Here is an 18,714-nt window from a genome sequence, read left to right as displayed (position 1 = left end):
GAAATATATCTCGGGGACAACATACAGGAACGATCTATTTCCTGTTTCGGAGCAGCGTGCTTCTAAATCGGAGGCCCGTGAGACGAGAGACGGCGCGACAGGTAACCTACGGCTCAAATGTTTTCTTCCAATTAACATTTCGCGTACGCTTTGTTGTCTGCTGAACTGGCAGGCGGCACTTGACGATTCTCTGCCGGCCCAAGCTAACTCGGAGCCCCGAGGTGTCACCTCAAGGCGGCAAAGAGGAGCCGTGGGACACTGGCTGAGGGGAGATGGATCCCTCTTGTATGATGATGCTACCCTGGCCCTCTAGTCCACTGAGGATGCCCAGGACCTGCGGTCTGACAGGAAGTGCCCAGCAGGACACAGAAAGGGAAGCGGCATTGCCCAGAAGAAAGATCAAGGACTGGGAACCTGGACCCCCGAGTTCTGGGCCTGGCTCCACCATTTGTCTGCTGTGTGACCATTAGGCTGCTATGTGTCTACCACCTCTCCTAAATTGTAATAATAATAATTATGATGGTATTTGTTAAGCACTCGCTACGTGCCTGGCCCCGTACTAAGCGCTGGGGTGGATACAAGCAAATCCGGTTGGATACAGTGGGGCTCACAGTCTTTATCGCCATTTTACAGATGAGGTAACTGAGGCCCAGAGAAATTGAGAGATTTGCCCAGGGTCACACAACAGGCAAGTGGCGGAGCCGGGATTAGAACCCATGACCTTCCGACTCCCAGGCCCGGGCTCTATCCACTACACCGTGCTGCTTACTCTCCGAAGCACTTATTCCGGCGCTCTGCACACCGTAAGCGCTCAGTAGATACCACCGATTGATTGATAGTGAACCAGTCACCTCACTTCTCTGAGCTTCGGTTTTCTTATCTGGAAAATGGGAATTCAATACCCGTTCTCCCGCCACTTTGGACTGTGAGCCCAACGTGGAGCCTGATTACCTTCTAATGCCTTGACAAACAAATAGCACAACTATTCTTGTTATTACAGGATTGTTCTCATTATTCCTGCTTCTAGGTCTGCATCCACTGGGGGTAATTCAGAGCAAAGAAGTCCAGAGAGAGAAAAACAAGAGCTAATGCCCACATCCTAGCCATCTCCCACCTCTTACCCAAGATTTACTGGCTGTTTGAGGAGGTACACTTAGAACAGCGCTCTGCACACCAGAAGCGCTCAATAAATACAACCGATTTGAATGATGCTTAGGCAAGAGGATGAACAGGAGGAGGACGAGGAGGGGTAAGTCGACTACAGATGTCATGAATACTTAATTATGTTGACCTCTCTACTTGCCCTGATCATCTTCCACCTCGACTACCGCAACAGCCTTCTTGCCAACCTCCTTAATCAATCCTATTTATTGAGCGCTTCCAGTGTGCAGAACACTATAATAAGCGCTTGGGAGAGTAGAATAAAACAATAAGCAGATGCAGTCCCTGCCCACGACGAGCTTACAGTCTGGAAAACTTCCAACCTCTCCCCGCTCCAGACCGTACTTTGCTCTGCGGCCTGGTTGGTTTTTCTTCCAGACCGTTGGGTTTGGCAGTAAACGCTCAATAAATACCCTTGATTCCCCTCCAGCCCCAGCCCAGGAGGGACCAAGTGATTCAGGTGGCCAGTGTCAGCATTTGGCTTTCATCGGGCTTCAGGGGTTAGAATCGGAGAGAAAGATTATGGGTCCCCTGAGGAGGAAAGAATAAGAGAAGGAAAAAAAAAAAGCAAACCAGTGCTATTTGTGGCTCAATGTCATTTCTCTTCAAGTCAATCACCCTCTGGTCACGGAAATCCTTGGCAAGCGAAGGCCTGAATGCGCCGGCTAATTCCGCTACTCTCCCTCCAGAGACATTTCAGAACATCTACACTGTCAGCTCGTTACGGGCAGGGGACGTTTCTGCTAATTCTGTTGAACTGTTCTCTCCCAAGTGCTCTGCACATAGTAAGCGCTCCATAAATTCTGCTACTCGACTGCACCCAACCGGGGTCTCCTACGACCTGGGAGGTGTTTTCTGAGCCGGGCCCCCTCCCAACTTTTTGTACTGCATCTTTTCTTCATGGCATTGGGCTGGGGTTGGAGGGGGATTAAGGGGACTTATTGAGCGCTTACTGCGAAGATGCGGACTGAACGGTTTGGGAGAAAAATGATCCGGGCCGCAGTGGACTGGAGTGGGGAGAGGCGGGGAGGTCGGCGAGGAGTCTTTCGTCGAGGTCGGATATTACCAGGGCTGATAGAGGTCAAACTATTTGAGTACATACATTTGTAGTTTACTTGTCTTTCTTCTTTCCTCTTTTTTTTTTTTAAAGGATTTTTTTTTGGAGTGCTTACTATTTGTGAAACTCTAAGTGTGGGGATAGGTATAAGTTAATTAGGTAGGACACGGTCCCCGTCCCACGAGGGGCTCCCAGTTTAAGTCGGAGGGAGAATGGGTATCCCTGTCTGGGCAAGTACAATGCAACAGAATTAGCAGGCACGTTCTGCTAATGGAATTTGGAAACTCCTAGCGAATCGAATACTGGAATTTGCCGTTGAATTTGGAAATGTTGAAGGCGTCTGTCCACGAAGAAGCTTCCCCTTTGACAGCCCTGAGGCCTGACTACACCATTCTTTGACGCTTCCTTGGCATCTATGTTAGATGTTGATGATTGCAGGGGCTGGGGGGACAGCTATCCTAATCGGGGGGTGGGAAGGGGGGTGTGGAGGGCCAGGGAAGGGGTGATGAAATTCCCAGCTGACCTGAAGCATTCCCTTGCTGAAGACTGCCCAGAATCTTCTCGCCGAGGAGGTGGATCAACCGTGTCACAACCTGAGGGAAACCGGGATGGAAAAACCAAGATGAATCAATTATTATTTTCCCAAACAAGCCAGCGCTTAATACAGTGCCTGGCCCATAGTAAGCACTTAGATACTTCTAAATAAAAATTTCAACCCCCCCCCTCCCCCCGAGCTTCTCCCAATGCTCTCCGGCAACCACGTGGAGATTTCCGAGGAAAACAGCAGCGGGGCCTAGTGGAAAGAGTCGGGGCCTGGGAGTCGGAAGACCTGGGTTCTGCCAACTGCTTGCTGCGTGACCCGGGGCCAGCCACCAAACTTCTCCGAGCCTCGGGTTCTTCAACTGTAAAATGGGGATTCAATACCTGTTCTCCCTCCTACTTGAGACTGTGAGCTCCATGTGGGATAGAGAGTATGTCCGATCTGATTAACTCACATCTACCTCAGAGCTCAGAACAGTGCTTGATACATAGTAAGCACTTAATGCTGTTGCAGTAGAATTAATAATAGAAATAGCAATAATAATACAAAACAAACAGCCCCATTTGCTGTGAACAGAGTGGACTGTGAACTCCTTGTGAGCGGGGATTACGTCTACCAACGCAGCTGCACTGTCCTCTTCCAAGCGCTTAGTACAGCGCTCTGCCCAAGTTAAGCATTCAATAAATACCCGATAGACTGGACATCTTTTCAGGCTCAATTGAGCCAAGAGTTCATCGAATTCAGGGTTCCCGACCGACGGAAGGGAAACTCAAGAGGTTCAGAGAGGCACTCCAGGCCAACTGAACGAAGGATCGCAAAAAGCGGGTGGGAAGAGGTCTCCGTTCTGGGCGGCCAATTCCCCACAGATTGTCGTGTTTCAGAAGCATTGGTTTCTACAACCACTAATCATGAGTTGAAAATAGCTCGGTCTTAATGCCGGCAGCTGCGGGGCCTGGGCGAACCCCGACAACAAAATCGACCTTTGTTTACTGGTTAACTGGCGGTTTTTCCACCCATCGAATGTTACTTTGTTTGGCTTTGCCGTGCGAGAACGCTCCGCTGAGGGAAATGTGAACCACGGGCGTACTTCCGAAGGAAAGACAACGCTTTACTCGTTACCGAAAGCAGCCTGCCATCAACAAGAGAGAAAGAAGCGAGGAACTGATGATTCCTTTTTTCCCCCCACCTAAAAATTGTTCGGTCGGTCAGGCGTATTTGTTGAGCGCTTACTGTGTGCAGAACACTGTATTAAGCGCTTGGGAGAAGACAAAATAATGATAAACAGACACGATCTCTGCCCACAATGTGTTTACAGTCTAGAGGGGGAGAGAACGGTGCTTGGCACATAGTAAGCGCTTAACTAATGCCATAATTATTATTATAATAAACTCCTCATGTACAGCGTACATCCCTCTAGACTGTAAGCTCGTTGTGGGCAGGGAACATTTCAGCTTACTCTTTGTATCACATCAATCAATCAAGGGCACTGATTGAGCACTTTCTATGTGCAGAGCACTGTACTAAAAGTGCTTGGGAGAGTACAACAGAATTAGAAGGAACCTTATTGTACTCCCCCAAGCGCTTGGTAAAGCGCTCTGCACATAGTAAGTGCTCAATAAATACCACTGATGATGGTGATTGAAGGCAGGGATCATGTCTATCGATGCCACTGTCCTCTCCCAAGCACTCTGTACAGTTCTCTGCACTCGGGAAGCGCTTACTAAATACCACTGACTGACTGAGTGATTGAAAACTGTGAAGAAGCATCTGGGGAGAAGGTTTTTTTTTGGGGGGGGAGGTATTTGTTAAGCGCTGTGTGTCAAACATTGTTCTAAGCACTTGGGTCAGACACAGTCCCTGTCCAACATGGGGCTCACAGTGTAAATAGAAGGGAGAACAGGTATTTAATCCCCATTTTCCAGATGCGGGAACTAAGGTCTGGAGAAGTTGAGTGACTCATCCAGTGAGCAACGGGCAGAGGCGGAATTAGAACCCAGGGCCTCCGACTCCCAGGCCCGGGTTCGTTCCACGGGGCCAGGCTGCTTCTTCACTGGTGGAGAAGGAGCCGAGGGTCGGTTGGAACTAATTCTCTCTTTGCTTGGGGCCGCTTTCTCGGAAACAAGAATACGTGCGGCTCGCCTAGAATTTTTGCTCCGTCTACGGCTAGTAATGGATGCGTCTTTTTCATATTGTCAAACAGCTGGGTCGGAGACAGGCACGACAATTCCCATTTATTTAATCTGCGTAGATGATGTTGGAGACTTAGTGACGTAGGCTTTGAGTGTTCCCAAGGAACTCTGAGACCCTTAATGAGATAAATTACTACGGCTAGAAACAGGGAAAAGAGAAACCCAGTTCGTTGCGCTATTTTAATAGGTTTAAAATCGGGATTTTTTTGTTTAGAACCCAATCAAGCAGCTAACAAAACCTTTTCCTCAAGCGTTAATGATTCCCTCAGATGGATCACTGTGGTTTTATACTCTTTCAGGCTTTCAGGACAGTGCTCCGCACAAAATTAGCGCTCAGTAAATACCATGGATGGATTGACAGGCTTTCTCTTTGAGAGAGGAGTTAAGCAAAGGGAGAGCCTCTTAGGGCTCAAAGATTTAGGAGTCTCTGGAGCTCAAGAGGAGCAGAGTAGCCTAGTGGAAAGAACACGGGCCTGGGTTCTAGTCCTGGCTCCATCACCTGTCCGCTGGGTGATTTTGGGCCGGTCGCTTCACTTCTCGGGTCCCTCACTGGGGGATTAAGGCTGTGGGACAGGGACTGTGTCTAATCTGAATCCCTTCTATCTACCCCAGCGCTTAGTACGCTTAACTGGGCTCACGGTCTTAATCTCCATTTGACAGATGAGGGACCTGAGGCCCAGAGAAGTGAAGTGTCCGGCCCAAGGTCACACGGCAGGGAAGCGGCAGAGGCGGGATGGGAACCTAGGTGCCCGGGCTCTTTCCACTAGACCGCGTTGCTTCCCACGTTCCCTCTCTCCGTCCAGGAATGAAACACCTGCAAATCTGCAGTCTTAGCCCGACGACCGAAATTCATTCCTTTCTCCAGAGTCCTGTGTGCGCTTCAGGCTGTTTACTTGCTATAGGGTGAGTCACCATACTGCTGTCATAGCAACAAACAGGGGATGGTAAATTATACCATCAATTCCAGATCTAATATAGGAACTAGTCTGATATTTCCTTGGAGTTTAAAAGAAAAATAATCAAAAAAAAAAAAGGGCCCGATATTTTCTCGTTAAAAAAACCCTCCTCTGATCTTTCTGGAACGATGTGCCCCTTACTCGTTTTAAAACCAACATAGATCACCTTCCCGCTGAGCTTCCCGACTGAGGATTTATACCGAAGACTTTAGACAGCCGGATGGAGTGCAGAAACAGCTGAAACAAAGGCAGTAATGAGTACTGAGCTGGCCGACCGGCTCGATAAGCTTCTTAAAAACCTGGATGGTTTTCACCGCTCGCTACAGGGGCCCCAGATGGGCCAAGGAAATGATGCAGTGCTAATAATAATAATGATATTAATAATAATAACTCGTTAAACACTAACTAGGCACCAAGCGTTTCGAAGCGCAATAAGATTGGACACAGTCCCTGTCCCGTAGGGGCTCACACTCTTAATTCCCATTTTACAACTGAGGCCCAGAGAAGTGACTTACCCAAGGTCACAGAGCAGACAGGTGACAGAGCCGGGATGAGAACCGCCCCCGTCCTCTGACTCCCAGGCTCTTTCCATCAGACCACGCAGCTTCCCGGAGCTAGACGAGGAAGTGGCGGTCCAAAGCAAGACGTTCTAACCTCGGCTCCGCCACCTGTCTTGCTGCGTGACCTTGGACAAGTCACTTCACTTCTCTGGGCTTCAGTTCTCCTCATCCGCAAAACGGGATTAGGACTGTGAGCCCCACGCCTGGCATGTAGTAAGCGCTTAACAGATAACATTAAAAAAAAACAACCCAAACCCAGAGAAAAGAGCACCAAGCACTGCAAAAACATTAAGCACGACACCACAAGGGACAAGGTTTTTGTGTCCCCAGCGTGTGTGGGAACGTGGATGCCAACGGTGACACTTTCAACCACACACACGGGCAATCACTAACAGGGATGTCTTCTTTAAATACAAAGGATAAATCTTTCTCTCCAAAGTACATAAATCAGAGAATGCATACCAACCCAGCCCGCACACTTCGCTCCGCTAATGCTAACCTTCTCACTCTCCCTCCATCTCCTTTATCTCACCACCGACCCCTTGCCCACATCCTGCTTCCGGCCTGGAACGCCCTCCCTCCTCATATCCAACAGATAATTGGTCTCCCCCCATTCAAAGCCTCATAGAAGGCCCATCTCCTCCAAGAAGCCTTCCCTGACTTAGCTCTCCTCTCCTCTTCTCCCACTCCCTTCTGCGCTGCTCTTTTCTGCTCCTTCATTCATTCTCCCCCCCATCCCCACAGCACATCCATATATTTATCTATTTGTTTATATTACTGCCTGCCCCTCTAGATTGCGAGCTTGTTATGGGACAATATATCATCCTCAGCATTATTTTTTGGGTGTTTCATGAGTGGCAAGCCCTGAACTAAGCGCTTGGGTGAGTACAACAGGGTTGGTAGATACGAAGCCTGCCCACAACGAGTCACGATCTGTCAATCAATCGCATTTATGGAAGCAAAATGATCTAGTGGATAGAGCCCGGGCCTGAGAACCGGAAGGATCTGGGTTCTAATCCGGACTCTGCCACTTGTCTGCTAAGTGACCTTGGGCAAGTCGCTTAATTTCTCTGGATCTCGGTTACCTCACCTGCAAAACGGGGATGAAAAGCCCCACGTGGGACTGGAAGGCAGCCAACTTGAATAGCGTGTATCTAACCCGGCGCTTAGAACAGTGCTTGTTACTTAAGCGCTTAACAAATACCATCATCATCAGGCGGTCCCTGCTGGGAGCAGAGCACTGGACCACCTCTAAGCCGAGCCTAGATTCGGTCCCTGGATCTCCAGGGGAACACAAGCCTGCTGGAAAATTTTCCTCATCTCTTCTTTTCCCACCCCGGCCTCAAACGTGCCACTGGGAGTCAGCCGCTCGTTCGATTTCCGATTCTCCGACTGACCGCGTCGAACCTCTCGCTCGGCGTTCTCGCTTTTTGGAGTGACTTTCACGCCGGGAGAGAAAACAACCCCATTTTCATTACTCTCTCGCTCCCCAAGGCCCCAGACATTTTCCAAGTGCCCTTCGATTCTCCGTCCCCTAGCAGGATACTGCTGTTTCACCTCTGGGTCTGTTTCGTCCCTCAGAGGATGGCGATCCTGGACGGACAATCGTTTCTCCTTTTAAGGACGGACATTAAAAGGATTTTAAAAAGGGACGCCATCCCCCGGGAAAGCAATTCAGAACCTTAAGTGATGATGGCGGGGAGAGAGATAGGAGGCTATTTTCCGGTGACTCGAGTCGGCAAGACCGAGATTGAGGGTGGCTTGAAAAAACCCACCGGCTCTGGCCTTCAATTCTGTTGACATAAGCATTAAATTATTCAATCGGTGGTGTTTATCAAACACCAGCACCTGTGGGGTTTTTTTCCCCTTATGGTATCTGTTAAGTGCTTACTATGTGCCAGGCTCTGTACTAAACGCTGGGGTAGATACAAGCTAATGAGGTTGGACACAGTCCATGTCCCCCATGGAGCGCAAAATCTTTTTCTAGCGGTACTTGTTAAGCGTTTACTATGTGCCAGGCACCGTACTAAGTGCTCCTTCCCAGGCTAAAGGGGAAGGAGAAGAGGTGGTGAATCCCATTTTCTACAGATGGGGAAACTGAGGCCCAGAGAAGCGAAGTGACTTGCCCAAGGTCACACAGAGCTGGGACCAGACCTCGGATAGCCGGCAGCTGTTATTCCCTTAGAGGGCCAGGTGGGCTGGGTCTATGCTCCCCATCTTCAAAACCGTACTAAAGCCCACCTCCTCCAAGAGGCCTTCCCCGACTAAGTCCTCCTTTCCTCTTCTCCCACTCCCCTCTGCGTTGCCCTGACTCGCCCCCTTTATTCATCCCCCCTCCCAGCCCCACAACGCTGATGTCCACACCTGTCATTTATTAATTTATTAATGTCTGTCTCCCCCTCTAGATCATCAGCTCACGGTGGGCAGGGAAGGTGTCTCGTATTGCCGTGCTGTACTCTACCGAGCGCTGAATACAGTGTCTGCACACGGGCAGCGTTCAATAAATATGATTGACTGACAATCCAACAGAGTTGCTAGACATGATCCCTGCTCACGATGAGCGTTCCAATCTAGAGGGGGAGACAGACATGAATACAAAGAAGTAATTTTTAATATAAAATAAGAACGGTCCCTTCCCGCCAGAGGCAGTCTGATTTCCTGTCCCGTTGGGTTCAGTCAGCCAGAAACCCAGGACCCTCCTCCTCCTCACTCCCACCTCCTCGGAACGGGGGAGAGGAAGAGGTGTACGAACACTTGTCAGGGAGCAAGTCAAGGATGAATAAAGGGAGCAAGTCAGCGCTACGCAGGAGGGAGCTGAAGAAACGGAAAAGATCATCCTCTCTCAGGTGCTCAGCACAGCGCTCGGCACACAGGAGCGCTCAATAGATACCGTTGATGACGACCGATCCGATCATCAAGGCCGGGGGCAGCGAGCCCCCGAAGCGAGAAGGATTAGAGGGGAAAAAACGTCAGCGAGGCCAAGACCCAACCTCATGAGTTCCGGATCGCTGCCCGTAAAATGAAAATCTTGCAGTCGTCAACCCCCCGGAAAAGACAAGGTTCTCTAACCAGCCGAGCCCTCATTTAACAGAGCTGCCCCGTAGGATAGCTGAAAGAAAAATTAAAGTGAATTAAAGCATGTAATTGATCGAGAGCTTTATGCAGCTGGGAAAAAAGCCCCATAAAACTAGAAGTCAACCTAAAAGGTCTTGAAAATAATAGACACAAAATATAAACATCTCTTAAGAATCATCACTTCCCAATTAAAAAAAAAAATCCCCAGATGCCGAGAACGATGCTGCTTTTTTTTTTTTTTAAATGGTATTTGTTAAGCACTTTTTCATGTGGCAATTGCTAACTATTTACTATATGCCAGGCGCCGTACTAAGTGCTACAGAAGGTACACGCTAATCAGGTCGGGCACAGTCCTCTTAATTCCCATTTTACAGATGAGGTAACCGAGGCCGATACCATTAGGTCCCAGATCCTCCGACTCCCAGGCCCACGTTCCTTCCACTAAACCACCCTGTCCTCGGACTTTAGACCGTTAGCCCCAAGTGAGAGAGGAATTGTGTCTGGCCTGATTAACTGGTATTTACCCCAGTGCCTGGCACATAGGAAGCGCTTCCCCTGGAGGAGACAAACACACCACGGCGGGAGCTAGAAAGATACGACTCGTTGAGGAAAGCCCGAGAGGTGACCCGCTCCCCCTTCTCTTTCCCGGAAAATCTTGCCAGGTTATTTCGCATTACCACATCTGACAGAAACTCTTCTCCCTCCACGCCCCGCCCTCCCACTCCAACCTTTCAGAAGGCTATAGATTAGCCAGGGTAATAAATGATAGTCGGACGCTTCGCGGAACCGGGTTTGTATCGCTCTGGAGACTCACGGCCCCTTTCCCGACGCCCGGGAAAGGGCATCTTTAGAGATATTGATTTATCGAATGCCAGGTCGGGCCGGGGGGACAGAGGCCTATGAGAAAGAGTTTTCGTTGTTCCCAAGGAGTGACAGTAGGGACGAAGGGCAAGAGGAATGTTATTCCTGATCTCGCCCTCCCCGCCGGAGACGGCAAACCGGGTGCGGAGCCGGGGTTTTTTTTAAGTTCCCGGCCGTCGGCTGGAGCGATTCGGGCTCCGACGCAAGCGGCCGGAGCCGAAAGCGCTGAGCGGCGACGAGGCCTTCAAGGATGACCTTGATAAAAACGCCTCTGGGTCTCAGGAGAAGAAAATGACTTATAAAATATTGAAGCACTTCTTCTAGGCGATGCCGAGAAATAGGGCAAGCACTGGGTAACGACCAAAAGGGAAAAAAACAACAAAACTTGTCTTTGGCCCACTCGAGATTGGGAGAGAAAAACTGAGCAGAAGCCGTGAGGGCCGGGGATTAGAAAAGGACACCAATGAAAACACCAGAAAAATCTCCTTCTGTTCCTCCCCCCTTCTTGCGTCCCTTGTACCTTCTCTCACCTGAAAAATGAGGATTAAGACTCTGAGCCCCATGTGGGACACGGACGGTGTACAACCCTATTAGCTTGTATTTGCCCCGGTGCTTATTACAGTGTTCTGCACACAGTAAGCCCTCAATAAGCACACCTGATTGATTGAGAATAATATTCCATGCCTCTCTCTTTGAAGGGTGATCTGGGAAAGCAGTAGGGACTAAAAGATCTCTACAGAAGTCACTCGGTGAGCTAAAGGAGTCGGAGGACCTGGGTTCTAATCCCGGCTCCACCACTTGTCTGCCGCGTGACTCTGGGCAAATCACTTCTCTGTGCTTCACTTTCCTCGTCTGTAAAATGGGGATTAAGACAGTGAGCCCCTGGGGGGACACGGACTGTGTCCAACCTGATTCGCTTGCATCTACCCCAGCGTTCAGTACATTGCCTGACACACAGTAAGCGCTTAATAGATACTTTAAAAAAAAAAAACAAAACTGAGGTGATGTGAGAACTAAGTGCAGATAGCAGAAACAGAAGTCAGGGACTCGAAGGTGGGAAAAGGGATCCCGGATGAAAGACCGCCACCCTCCAGACCAAGCACGCTTTTCGTGGACACGAGAGTCACAACGAAACAAGAGCGCGGGTGGTTCTCCGGTGGATTTATCACCACTTAAGTTCCCCGCTGTACCGACAGGGAGATTGATTACAATGAGTCGGCGGATGGGCGAAGCCAAGTGAATTAACAAGAAGAGTCCAGAGCAACGGCAGCCGGGACCCTTTCTTCAACCCCGTCCTTCCGATCCATCTCTGTCCGAGACAAAGCAGAAAAGGGGACCCTGAACAGATTGGGCTACGTCAGCGGGCAAAGCAATTATAATCCATAATCACCTTCATTCCTACGCGGGCTATTCTCACCAAGCCTGTGGGTAAGGAAACTCAGTGATCGGCCCTTGGATTTGTTCCTCTTTTCCTCCCCTTCCTCAGCCCCCTACCCCGAATTTGTGTCTGTATCCGTAACTTATTTACGTACATTACCGTCTTTCTCCCCCTCTAGACTGTCAGCTCGTCGTGGGCAGGGAATGTGTCCGTTCTATTATAACGTCCTACTATGTGCAAGGCATTGAATTAAGTCCTGGGGTGGAAATCAGCTAACCCGATCGGATATAGTCCCTGTCCCACACGGGTCTCACAGTCTTAATCCCCAGTTTACAGACGAGGAAACTGAGGACCAGCTCCAATATCCTTTGTATGTAGGCCCCAAGATATGCTGGCACAGTGGGTTTGCTGTTCTTTACTGGCAAATACGTGGCCTAGTGGAAAGAGGCCGCGCCTAGGAGTCAGAGAACCTTGGCTCTAATGCCGGCTTTGCCAACCGCTTGCTGTGAGACCTTGGACCAGTCTCTTCAGTCCTCTCTGCCTCAGTTCTCAAGTTCTCTTTCCTACTTAGACTTTGAGCCCCATGTGGCACAGGGACTGTGTCCAACCTGATTCGCTTGAATCTACCCCAGCGCTTAGAACGGTGTTGGACACACAGTACGTGCTTAAATATCACAGAAAGAAGTGTCTTCCACCCACAGGACACCCTCCCATTCAAGCCCATCCTCGAGGAGCTTACGATCATTTGTCCTCCGAGCCGATATCCCCGTCGAGGCTCGGGACTTTCCCTGTTCAGTGCGGAACGACCGAAGGGGAAGATTCTGGGCCAAAATGGAGGCCTTCTGGGGATTGGGGGTGGTCCTTGTCCCTGACCACGGCGGCCCTCGGGGTCACTCTGCCTCCGCTGCCGGGAGGAAGGAACGTGGGGGGCTGACAAGCTCTCGACCAGAACCCGCGGACGTTTTTATTTATAACTTCTGCGAGGATCTAACGTTGCTCTTGCACAATCTCCCCTCCATGAGGCCACCGTCTGAATCATCTCGGCCCAGTTTCCCGGGGGCATTGACATTTGACTGAACAATGCAAACCTCGGGTCTCTCTCGGGGAGATCCGGGCTGTGGGACTTCGTGTCGAATCCTGGATCGCGCCTCGCGTTCCCCGGGCACCGAATGAGATCAAATCCGGGGGCGTTTGGGCTGCGCCTTGGCATTTGGGAGGAAGGGTAGTCTGGCGATTGAAAGGCGAACGGGGATTTAGAGGCAGCTTAAGGGAAGGGGGCGGGTTAATGTGTTTGAATTAGACTCCGAGTGGGAGGGCATCTCGGTGACTTAGCAGATAGAGCCCGGGGCTGGGAGTCAGAAGGACCTGGGTTCGAATCCCAGCTCCGCCACTTGGCATCTGTGTGACCTTGGGCAAGTGACTTCGCTTCTCTGTGCCTCAGTTCCCACATCTGGAAAATGGGGATTGAGACCGTGAGCCCCAGGTGGGACAAGGACTAGGTCCAACCCGATTTGCTTCTGTCCACCTCAGCGCTTAATACGGTGCCTGGCACGTAGTAAGCGCTTGATAAATACCACAATTGTTATTATCATTTTCCTACCCAAGAGGGTGGAAGTCGCTCAGAAGATGAGGGGACACTGCCCAGGACTGCTGAACCACCCCAAAAGTGTCTGGCAGAAGGAAGAGCTGGGAGCAGAAGTCTCCTCAGTTTCTAATCTCTCTCTCTTTTTTAAAATGCTTACCATGTGTCAAATACTGTTCTAAGCACTCAGGTAGGTACAGGTGAGTTGGGTTGGACACAGACCTTTTCCCGCATGGGCCTCACAGTCTGTAGGAGGGAGAACGGGCACCCCCATTTTACAGTTGAGGCAACCGAGGCACAGAAGTGACTTCCCCAAGGTCACACAGCAAGCAGTCGGCAGAGCCGGGATTAGAACCCAGGTCCTTCGGACTCCCGGGCCCGGGCTCTAACCACTGGGCCATGCCGCTTCTCTAGCTGCAGCCATGTGCCTCCCTCAGTGGCTAGGACACAGACTTATCCGGGACAGTGGGGACATTATCAGGAACCCCAGGAGAGCCCCAAATTCCAGAGAGAAGCAGGAAGGCCAAGCGGAGCCGCTTCCTTACCTGAGGGAATTTGCGTTTGATGGAGGTCAGCGCCCCAACGGGCAGCTTGGCTAGCTCGGAGTCACGGACGGCGTGTACTGTCGTCACTCTGGACTGGTGGGTCAGCGTCTCCACCTGACAAAAAAGACAACAAAAAACCAGAGACAACTAAGGCCGCTTTAATCATCCGCTCTAAGGTTTTCCCTCGGCCAAAACCAGGGACACTGGATCAAGAGTAGACCACGAGGCCTCTGGGAAGGAGAAGGTCTCCGAGGAGGCCTGCGGTAACCCCTTTTCATTGCAGAGGAAAGAAAGGCTGCGTGGTCTAGTGGATAGAGCACGAGTCCAGAAGACGTGGATTCTAACCCCGGCTCCGCCACTTGCCGGTTGGGTGACCTAGGGGAAGTCACTTCGCTTCTCTGGGTCTTAGTTACCTCATCTGGAAAATGGGGATTAAGATTGGGAGTCCAATGTGGGACAGGGACTGTGTCCAACTAGATTAGTTTGTATCTACCCCAGGGCGCAGAACAGTATCTGGAACACTGCTTAACAAATACCATTTAAAAAAAGGCAAAAGTGAGCTGAGAAAACAGGCCCTGGACTGGTAACTTTAAGGAGTTTCCTATATCCCTCATACCTGCCCTTCCCAGACAGGTCAGAAAAGCAGCACACACCTCCTCCGAGAGGCCTTCCCGAAGCCCTCCTTTCCTCTTTTCCCACTTCCTTCTGCGTCGCCCTGACTTGCTTTCTTTTTTCATCCCTCCTCCCAATCCCACAGCACTTATGTCCATATCTGCCATTTATTGCTTTGTATTAATGTCTCTCCAGACAGACTCTAAGTTCTTTGCGGGTAGGGAACATGTCTGTGATATTGGACTCTCTCAAGCGCCTGGCACCCGGAAAGCGCTCAATAAATCAAATTGAGGCCAATTTATGTGGCCTCAGAAGCCTGCAATACTGCTAATTCAGAAATCATATCCTCAGGGAGAATTAATTCATTCATTCAATAGTATTTATTGAGTGCTTACTATGTGCAGACCACTGTACTAAGCGCTTGGAGAAGCCACTTCAGGACTCCTCCTAGACAGGGAGCCCGTTGTTGGGTAGGGATCGCCTCTATTTGTTGCCGAATTGTACTTTCCAAACGGTCAGTACAGTGCTCTGCACACAGAAAGCGCTCAATAAATACGACTGAATAAATGAATGACTAATACTGGAATACCCAGGGCCGGTTGCTGTCAAGGGAAGCCCAGGGGTTTGGTTTGTTTTTGTTTTTATGGTATCTGTTAAGCGTTACTACGTGTCAAATGCTGTTCTAAGCGCTGGGGTAGGTTTCAAGTCAATCGGGTCGGACACGGTCCCTGTCCCGTGTGGCGCTCCCGGTCTTAAGTGAGAATAGATACCGAATCCACATTTTACAGTTGAGGAAACTGAGGCCCAGAGAAGTGACTTGCCCAAGGTCACCCAGCAAGCAGTTGGTAGATCGGGGATTAGAACCCAGGTCCCCCAAGCCCGGTCTCTTTCCACTAGGTCCCCACCACTTCATCGCTCGGCAACAGAGCCCCGCCGCCCAGCGTCGGACGTTCTCGCCACGCGACACGGGTTCCCGGGCTTACAAATCCCAGCCTGAAAAAGCAGGTCCGGGAGCAGCGGTAATTAGCCGGGGCTGTAGTCGGAAGCGGCTCGATGCCTGGCAACTGCCGAACACCTCCGGAGGGAAAAATGTCCCTTTCTGGTTCGCCGGGTTGTAGAGCATCAAAGGAAACGCACACAGTGTGTGTGTACGTTTGTGGCGGAGATGGGGGCGGGGAGGAAGGGTGTGGAATTGCTCATTCATTCACTCACTCGTATCTGAATGAACGAAAAGCAGCGTGGCCTAGCGGAAGCAGCACGGGCCTGGGCGTCAGAAGACCTGGGTTCCAGTCCCGGCTCCGCCGATTGCCTGCTGTGTGACCTTGGGCAAGTCACTTTTCTGTGCCTGAACGGGGGAGCCGATGAAAACCTCATCAGGGAAGGGAGAAAGATCTGACTTGATCTTTGAAAACGGAGGAGGGTGCACGGACAGAAGGGGTGACTGTTTCCTCCGACAGACCTTCCCTGACTAAGCCCTCCTTTCCTCCTCTCCCACTCCCTTCTGCGTCTCCCTGACTCGCTCCCTTTATTCATCCCTCCCCTCCCAGCCCCACACCGCTTCTGTCCATATCTGTCATTTGATTTCTTTCTAGTCATGTCTGTCCTAGACGGTCAGCTCGTTGTGGGTGGGGAATGAGTCTGTTGGCCATCCTACCGTCCTCTCCCAAGCGCTGAGTCCAGTGCTCTGCTCCCAGTAGGCGCTCAATAAGTACAACTGACTGACAGGTTTAGGACTGTGCACATGCCAGGAAGTCCACAGTGCCTTCCCTCCCAACTCCCCCCGTTCCCGTGGGCGCCCGCGAGCGCACAGACACACACGTACAAACACAATCCCGCCAGCTCTCTCTTCCAGATTGACGTGAGTGACTGAACTTGACATTTGCTTTTGCGCCGTGGCCAGCTTCCAGCCTGCCGGCGCCCAAACCTGTCTCCCCAAACTGCCGAACAGTGAGGAGCGGCCCTCTCTACCGCGGTACCCCGAGAGCGCACGTCGAGGGCGGCCCGGGAACCGGGACAAGCAGCCGGGAAGGAAAGGTGGGGTCGGAGAGGCCGCCATCGGAGATCCTCCGCCGTTTCCCGCCCCGTCTCCCCGCGGGAATCGGCTACTAACCACGCCGATGAGGTCTCCTCGCCCGTATTCACCGGCCAGGCGCTTTTTCCCATCATCCTTTCTGATCACGGAGCGCAGGCGGCCGCTGAGGACGATGTAAGTGCAGTCCGACTTGTCTCCCTGCCTGTGGGAAACACACTCTTAGCAAAACACGAAGAAGCAGCGGGCCTGGGAGTCAGAAGGACCTGGGTTCTAATCCTGGCTCCGCCATTTGTTGGCTGGGGACTTAGGCAAGTCACTTCCCTTCTTTAGTGACCTCATGCCTACAAGGGGGTTTAAGACTGCGTGAGCTCCACGTGGGAAGAACTCTCGGAGTTGCGCTATTAATACGGCTCTGAAGGTGAGGAGAGCGATCGCCTGTCGGATGGGGAGAGGGCGTTCCAGGCCAGAGACGGGATGTGGGCGAGAGGTCGGCGACGAGACAGGTGAGATGGAGGGACAGTGAGAAGGTTGGCATAAGAGGAGCGGAGTGTGCGGGCCGAGTTGGAATAGGGGAGCGGGGAGGTGAGGGAGGAGGAGGAGAGGAGACTGATGCTTTAAAGCCAATGGTGAGGAGTTTCTGTTTGATGCGGAGGTGGATGGACACCCCTGGACACATAATAATAATAATAATGATGGTATTAAGCGCTTACTATGTGCAGAGCACTGTTCTAAGTGCTGGGGTAGATACAGGGGAATCAGGTTGTCCCACGCGAGGCTCACAGTTAATCCCCATTTTAAAGATTAGGTAACAGGCACAGAGAAGTTAAGTGACTTGCCCACAGTCACACAGCTGACAAGTGGCAGAGCTGGGAGTCTCTGACTCGGAAGCCCAGGCTCTTTCTACTAGGGAGATGGGGACTGAATGGCTTTTCCTGTTCCTCGCTAACCCTGTGCTAAGCACTGTACCGAGCCCTGGGGGAGATAAACCTCTCCGTGCAGACTATAAAATCCCTGTGGGGAACTGTGCTTACCAACTCTGGGGTAGTGTAACAATTGCACTTACTGAGCGCTTTCTGGGGACAGAGCTCTGTACTAAGCACTTGGGAGAATACGATATAACAGTATAACAGAGTCTGCTCCTCCTCCTACTTGGACCGCGAGCCCCACGTGGGACCTGATTATTGAAAATCTACCAAAGCACTTAGTTCAGTGCTTGACCCATAGTAAGTGCTTACCAAATACTACGATCTTTGATATTATCGTTGTCCAATATTCTTATTAATTACTCAGAAGAGGGTTAACCAATCCCCACACCCTGAACAAAGCGGGTTTGGGGCCCACCGCCTCACGATGATGATAATAATAATAATAGTAGTTGTAAAGCGCTTGTTATGTGCCAGGCACCATTCTAAGCACTGGGGAAGATACAAGATAATCAGGTTGGACACAGTCCCTGGCCCACAAGAGGCTCACAGTCTTAATCCCTATTTTCCAGATGATGGAAATGAGGCTCAGAGGAGTGAAGTGACTTGCCCCAGGTCACCCAGCAGACAAGTGGCGGAGCCGGGATTAGAACCCAAGACCTTCTGACTCCCGGGCCCGGGGTCTACCCACTAGGCCTGTCCCGGTTCTCACCTGTAAATGGCTCTCCCAGCCTCCACTTCCATCCAGTCCAGGGCGAAGTCGATCTGCCGGACGAACGACGACATCCGTTGGACAACGGTGTGGGCCACGCTCAGGACGACCGTGGGCTGCTGCCGCATGATCCTGAAGGCCCGGAGAAGCAGGAAAAATCATCATGCTGGTATTTTTCAGGCACTTACTATGTGCCGGGCGCCGTGCTAAGCGCCGGGGTGAAGCGGTCCCGGTCCTCACGGTCTCAATCCCCGTTTTACAGGGGAGGGCGCAGAGGAAGTGAAGGGACTCGCCCAAGGTCAAAAAGCAGACAAGTGGGGAAGCCGGGATTAGAACCCACGACCTTCTGACTCCCAGGCTCGGGCTCTCGCCACTCATTGAGCGCTCCTTCAATGGGGCTGAGCGCTCACTGGGTGCACAATACTGTACTGAATCCCCTGCTCCCCTGCCAAGACTATGAGTTTGCTGTGGACAGAGATTGTCACTCTTCATTGCTGAAGTGTACTTTCCCAAGTGCTCAGCACAGCGCT

General features: G+C 51.2%; 1 protein-coding gene across 2 annotated transcripts in view; it reads right to left on the bottom strand.

Moving 5' to 3' along the window:
- Window positions 1-18,714, bottom strand: part of PNPLA7 (patatin like phospholipase domain containing 7) — a 107,664-nt gene that overhangs the window by 46,773 nt on the left and 42,177 nt on the right. For both annotated transcript variants that reach the window (XM_029054302.1, XM_029054303.1), the window contains exons 18-21: window positions 18,185-18,316; window positions 16,628-16,751; window positions 13,906-14,019; window positions 2,742-2,811 (exon numbers count right to left, since the gene is read on the bottom strand). In XM_029054302.1, coding sequence (XP_028910135.1) covers window positions 2,742-2,811; window positions 13,906-14,019; window positions 16,628-16,751; window positions 18,185-18,316 — 440 coding nt within the window. The remainder of the gene's footprint in view (window positions 1-2,741; window positions 2,812-13,905; window positions 14,020-16,627; window positions 16,752-18,184; window positions 18,317-18,714) is intronic.

This window comes from Ornithorhynchus anatinus, chromosome X4 (assembly GCF_004115215.2).
Source record: "Ornithorhynchus anatinus isolate Pmale09 chromosome X4, mOrnAna1.pri.v4, whole genome shotgun sequence".
Classification (NCBI taxonomy): domain Eukaryota; kingdom Metazoa; phylum Chordata; class Mammalia; order Monotremata; family Ornithorhynchidae; genus Ornithorhynchus; species Ornithorhynchus anatinus.
The sequence above is the reverse complement of the archived record's forward strand: the minus strand, read 5'-3'. Positions and strand labels throughout refer to the sequence as shown.